The sequence below is a fragment of the Rhagoletis pomonella genome, unplaced genomic scaffold, assembly GCF_013731165.1.
Source record: "Rhagoletis pomonella isolate Grant_MI unplaced genomic scaffold, Rhpom_1.0 Rhpom_scaffold_09062, whole genome shotgun sequence".
In the NCBI taxonomy this organism is placed as follows: Eukaryota; Metazoa; Arthropoda; class Insecta; order Diptera; family Tephritidae; genus Rhagoletis; species Rhagoletis pomonella.
Genome location: NW_023467591.1, coordinates 1 through 6496, shown reverse-complemented (window position 1 = coordinate 6496; position 6496 = coordinate 1). Strand labels below are relative to the sequence as shown.

The following is a 6496-nucleotide window of genomic DNA, read 5'->3' as shown; positions in this document are numbered from 1 at the left end:
ATATTCTCATCATATAACTTCGTATGAAGCTTGGTTCATACGGAACACTGCCCCGTTGAGCTTGCTCAATTTGGTTCCATCTAGCCCTCACTATTATTCAGTATTAGCACTCGTATCGACCGGTAAGACGCAAATCTTCTGTACTGGCCGAGCTAGCTCGTTAGTAGCTGTTCGCACAACCACGTTGCGCACTAGCCCATCTTTGCTCATTATCAGCTCACTAACTCTTCCTAAAGCCCAAGCGGATGGTGGAAAGTTTTCACTCTTGATGATGACTAGCTGGCCGATCTTTAGGCTTTCTTGCTCCTTGCGCCACTTCTTCCTCTCCAGCAAGGTTGTAAGATACTCATTTCGCCAACGTTGCCATATATGAGTTACCATGGTCTGTCTTTCTTGCCATAGCTTCCGCCCTTTGGTGCCTGGTTGTGGCGCTATATCGAATGGAGGAGGGAGAACCAGAGGTTCACCCACCAGAAAATGGCCCGGCGTTAGGGCTTGCACATCCAAAGGATCATCGCTCAATGGGTATAGCGGGCGCGAATTCAAAATTGCTTCTATCTGTGCTAGAAGCGTTAGAAATTGCTCATATTCCAGGCACTTTTGCCCTATAACACGCGTTAAATGATGCTTCATTGACTTTACGGCCGCCTCGTAAATACCACCTTGATGTGGTGCAGCTGGGGTCATAAAATGCCATTCAGTCCCCTTCAGCACTAGCTCAGAAAACATATCACTAGCTCTCCAGCGCTCATAAGCTCTAGCGATATCCTTTGAAGCACCAACAAATGATGTCCCATTGTCGCTGTACATTCTCTCACATCTCCCGCGCCTTGCAATGAATCGCTCATAACAAGCTATAAAGGCTCTAGCACTCAGATCAGTGACCATATCAGTATGCACAGTTTTTGTTTTCAGGCACACAAATATGGCTACCCAGCTCTTCCGTTTTACTACGCAACGCCCATTTTTATCTAGCTGTCCGATTTCAAAAGGTCCCGCATAATCCACACCTGAGTGTAGAAATGGTTTCCCGACTTGCAACCGATCCGCTGGCAAGTCAGCCATCAGCTGCTCACTTAACCTTTTGGCATATCTAGCACATGTGACGCACTTATGCGTGAATTTCCTAAGCTCACTTCGTAAGCGCGGTATCCAAAAACGCTGTCGAATGTATTGCATCATCACCTGAGCGCCACCATGTTTAGTGGCCTGATGCGCTTTACTTATAATCAGCTGACTCAAGCTGGAACCAGATGGAATAATTACCGGATGCTTCATTTCATAATCACATTCTGCTCTTCCGATTCTACCACCTACGCGCAGAAGGCCATTTCTGTCTAACGTTGGCTTTAGTGATTCAATTTTGCTTCCTTCAGGCATCGGTGTGTCCCTGGACAAGGCACGAATCTCCCTTAGATATTCCAGCTCTTGCGTTTCTTTAATCATCAGCTCTAAAGCCCTAGACCTTTCTTCAGCAGTAGGCACCGGAATATGAAAGTCTCCACGGCTTGACTTTCGAAGCTGTCGATTACCCTTTGCTCTCAACAGACGCACAAATCTTAGCACTTGCGACATGATCCCAATTAATCTGTCCAATGAACTAGCACATTGTACCAGCGGAACACTTTCCGCATTACCATTGCTCTTAATGCTCCATGTTGGAGTTGCTTCAACTGCAATATGCACTTTCAGCTCCGGCAAGGTTCCTTCAGGTATATGCTCATACCCAAAACCACCTTTTGGCCATTCCTTGCTTGGTTGCCTAAGCCAACTGGGACCATGCAACCATAATTGATGGCCCACAATTCCACTAGCGCTCATACCCCTAGTAAGAAGATCAGCTGGATTATCACTTGTTTTCACATGTCGCCATTTATTGATGTCAGTATTCGCCTGAATAGACGCCACCCTATTTGCTACATAGACCTTCATCTGGCACGGCAATTTCCGTAGCCAATGCAGGACTATGGTTGAATCCGACCACATCACATAGTCTACTGCCTGCCATTCCATGCTCCGTACAACGCTCAAGTATAACCTACCTAAAAGCTCAGCAGCAGCAAGCTCAAGTTTAGGAATTGTTATTGTCTTCAATGGCGCAACCCTAGCCTTGGAAATTAGCAACTCAGAACTTATCATTCCCAGACTGGACACAACTCGCACATAAATCACTGCCCCGAAGCCTTTCTCAGATGCATCCGCAAATCCATGCAACTGAATAGTTGCATCGTTTGATACACGAATATATCGAGGTAACTTGAATCTTTCTAGCTCCGAAATATCTTTCCAGAATTCTAGCCATCTATCTTTAATGCTCTGAGGAACCTGCTCGTCCCATCCCATGCTCAGTCTCCACAAATCTTGCACTATTATTTTTCCAATAAATGTAACTGGTGTTATATAACCATTTGGATCATAAAGTTGTGCAACACAACTTAGAACAATTCGCTTGCTAATCACCACAGGTACCTCTGGCGTCTTCACCACAAATGTAAATTCGTCGCTATCAGTATGCCACTTCAAGCCTAGCACCGATGTATCCGCATTATCGGACAGCAACAATGTATTCGGTTCTTTTGATTGGAAAGCATTTACTAGCACTTTGCTATTGGACTGCCACTTACATAGTTCCATACCAGCACTACCTAGCACGAATCTCATTTCTCTAGCTAATCTGATCGCTTCGTCATCATTACTTGCCCCTGTAATTCCATCATCCATATAAAAAATCATCAATAATAGCTCTAGCTGCTGATGGAAAATATTCCAACTGATCCCTAGCTGCCTGAATTAAGCAACGCACTGCTAAATGTGCTGATGCAGTCATCCCATATGTAACCACTGTTAAGCAGTATTCACGCAACTTCTCTCTGGGACTCTCCCGCCAAAATATCCGCTGTAAGTCATACTGGCTCTCAATAATTCGTATTTGTCTGAACATCATTTTCACGTCACAGCTTATTCCAATTTTATGCCGCCTAAAACGCATTATAATGTCGGGAAGATCACGCTGCAACTTCTCACCAAGCATTTGAACTTCATTTAGAGAAACTCCTGCATCGGTCTTGCAACTAGCGTTGAATACAACACGAAATTTCTTAAGCACACAATGGTGTGGAATATAGTACACTAGCTCACTAGGAGGCGGACTATTCTGAGCCTCTTTCATGTGTCCAAGTCGCTCATACTCGCGCATAAAATCTATATATTTCCGAGCAATTTCGGGTTCCCTAGCTAATCTCTTTTCCAAATAGAAAAACTGTTTTAATGCAATTGAACGGGAGCTTCCTAATCTACTAGCACTTTTTATGGGGATTGTCACCACAAAGCGTCCAAAATCATCCCGGTAATACGTATCTATAAACATCTGCTCAACAATCTCTTGCTCTTTTGTTCGGATTGGTGAGTCACGGACGTGATCCATTTCCCACAATCGCTGTACTTTCTTATCTAGCTCTTCAAGACTAATGCAACCTATAGTGGAGAAAGCAGTCCCAGTCTCATAGTTCATTGGCTCAATGTATGGCCCAAGCACAACAATACCAAACGTCGTTTCAATCATGGTAGTGTTATCCGAGTTTCTGGCTATTAATCCAATCAGACACTTTGCAAACACTTGCACGCCTAGCACAATCTGCACCTCACGTGATTCCCAATAACAAGGATTAGCAAATGGCACTTGTCCCGGATTCGCCAATCTGGTCAAGCTGGACTGACCAGATGGCACTACTAGCTTCAGCCCACCCTGTCCAGGCAATATCCAAAACTCTGCCTCAATATATTGACGCGACTCATACCATGGCATAACCCTAGCACTTATTTTCTTTTTGACAACAAATGGTTGCCCTTCTATGCCCACCATGTGCCTGCAGACATTAGCCGCAGGCAATTGATATGCCTTGAAAATGTTATGCGAAATCAGATTTGGCTGTGCTCCTGAATCCAACAATGCGTAGAATGGCCCAATTTCAATACCATTGATCTCCAATCGAACAAGGGCAGTAGGTAAAAGAGACCTACTTCGTCTAGTTGCGGTCCCAGATGCCTGGAACTGACCCCCAAACTCTAGCCCCAGCTCATCTTGATCATCAACCAAATTAAACGCACAGCTGTACGAGGGTGTGTGCACTTCTGCCTGTTTATTACTACTATGCTCTAACACATTAAGTTCCATTACCTCATCTGCTCCTAGCTCCGTCCTGCTTCGTTTACTTGCTTGTCAGAACGTCATGTTGCCATTCTCCGGTTTGCGTTTCACTACCGACTTTGATGGGCTACTAGCTCTGTTAGGATTACCTTTGTCCTGCACCAGCATCAAATGCTTGTTGACTTCCCTGGTTGGGCACAAAACGCTATTATGAAGAATTTTACCCGGACAGCGATTGCAAGGTCCTGAGTAACAATCCTTTGCAGCATGCCCCTGCTTAAAACAATTTGGACATAACTTATGCCGCTCTACGTATGCCTTGCGTGACCGCAAATTCAAGCTCAAGAAATCTGGGCATTTGTAGAGCCCATGATCTCCTTTACATAGATGGCACGGATATGTTTTCTTCTCTCGCTCGTTGCTCTTCTGCCCAATGCTAGCTCTGGTCGTACTCGCTCCATTGCTAGCCCCTTGGTGAGCCCTCTTAATTTGGCTAGCACGTGTTGTCGTCGAAGCTGCACTAGCCTCTCGTGCACGACGATTATCCGCTTGATGTGAGGAAGCGGCAGCCTGCTTATCTAGGAACGTGAGTATTTCAGCTGCCGTTGGCGTTTCGGATTGCCGCTGAAGTTCCCATGCTTTGCCAGTTTCTTCATCTAGGCGCTCATGTAAATTATGCACAACAATCATATCCCAATGCTCAACCGGCAACCCCTGTGCCCGCAACTGGCGTAATGTCTCATGGGTGACATTCGCCATACGCTGAAGTGCATCCGAAGATGCACGCTCCAAAAAAGGCAATCTATAAAATTGACGCAAATACTCACGGCACGTGTGGTATTTCTTATCATACAGCTGTTTTAATCGCTCCCAAGCTTCATGATAATTCTCATCGGTCAACTGCCACTCGCCCAAGGTACGTGCGGCCTTGCCCACTAGCGACTTCTGCAAATAAGTAAACTTAAATGCTGGCGCAACTTGCTCATTATCGTGCACAGCAGCCTTAAATCGGTCATGAAACCCCTTCCATTTTGTCAAAGCGCCATCAAACTCGCCCCAATTGTTTTTCAAATCCATCTGCCGTTGTGGATATTGCAGCTCCACTTGAATATTTGCTGGCGCATTGACAGGCACTGGAGTTGGACATAGCTCATTTATTTTACCCTGCAGCGCAGCACGGGCTTCAAAATAACCTTCTTCGGCTTTCTCTAGCTCTACATCATAATTTTTAGTCTTGTCACCCTCTTTCACATCTAGTACTAGCTCATCATGCAAAGCAATGCACTGTTTCCACCTCCCTTCTAATACTTCTAAACGCGCACTAGCACCGGGATGCGTAACAGAAGCAAACTCCTCACTCCGCACATATGCAGCTGCTCGTTCAATGGCCCGAACACACACCGACAGCATCTCGACTTTCGCCATCCTGTATTTTTACTACAATGTACCTGATAAATAAAAGAATTTATCATTATTGTAACTCGCAATGAAGAAAACATTTGTATCGCAGATTCTGCTAGCATATATTTGAGCATGCTCAAATGCTAATTCAACTCAAATATCAAATAGAGACCGAACACACATGCGCACGTCTATCACTTGCACATATATTCTCAAGTTGCAGGAGTCCATTCAAATTGAATTCAACTGCCACTAGCACCACGGAAAAATGCCGCTTGCACTTCATTGTTTCCAATTCACTCGCCCACTTTAACAATAAAATTTCCTAGCTCTTGCAGAATGCTCGATATTTTCTTTGCTCTATTTATATGGACTGTATACTAGCGCTTACCGGCAATTTAAAAATAGTTTTTTTTTACTCTTAATCAAATAGTCTCGCTTTTCAATCTTCACTTCACAAAGACTTTCTGCGTAATAAAGCTCGTTACGTCTTTACACAAATCGCTTCATTCAAGCAGACGTACATACGTTAATTTCTAGCACCTTCTATTCACCACACCATACGCTCTTATTGGAAGTTTCGAATTTCATCATTATATCGCAAACTCTTAGCCCTTTGTCTCTATATTTTTCTCGCTCTATCTCGCTTATATAAACGAGTTTCACCATGCTCATTAGCTCTGTTGTACTTTAACCCTTAGGTAAGCTTTGCATTTTATCTAGCTCAATACATGTATTTCTAGCTCATTCCTGCTCACAGGAAACTATTGAAAGCAGCTCTTTGTAATTTGTATGTATGCATGTCTAGCTCCTATTTCATATACCAACAATTTTGGCTTAGCACAATGTAAAAGAACAATCTCCGATTGCACTAGCTCCTATCCGGCTCGACATGGACCAATGTTTAAGTCCCAAAACCCAAAATAAAACGCACTTTGTTTTAGTTGG

At 44.2% G+C, this 6496-nt stretch overlaps 3 protein-coding genes across 3 annotated transcripts; all 3 read right to left on the bottom strand.

The window, feature by feature from the left end:
- Positions 1-93: 93 nt before the first annotated feature.
- LOC118756161 lies at positions 94-2661 on the bottom strand. The gene has a single exon (XM_036490941.1). The coding sequence runs from the start codon at positions 2659-2661 to the stop codon at positions 94-96; it is 2568 nt and encodes an 855-aa protein (XP_036346834.1).
- A 52-nt stretch (positions 2662-2713) lies between these two features.
- On the bottom strand, positions 2714-4174 carry LOC118756162. Its single transcript, XM_036490942.1, has one exon. The coding sequence runs from the start codon at positions 4172-4174 to the stop codon at positions 2714-2716; it is 1461 nt and encodes a 486-aa protein (XP_036346835.1).
- LOC118756164 lies at positions 4113-6395 on the bottom strand. Its single transcript, XM_036490943.1, has 2 exons — positions 5940-6395; positions 4113-5595 (listed from the first exon to the last, which is right to left on the bottom strand). The coding sequence occupies exon 2, from the start codon at positions 5570-5572 to the stop codon at positions 4220-4222; it is 1353 nt and encodes a 450-aa protein (XP_036346836.1). The 5' UTR covers positions 5573-5595; positions 5940-6395; the 3' UTR covers positions 4113-4219.
- Between the last annotated feature and the right edge of the window lie 101 nt (positions 6396-6496).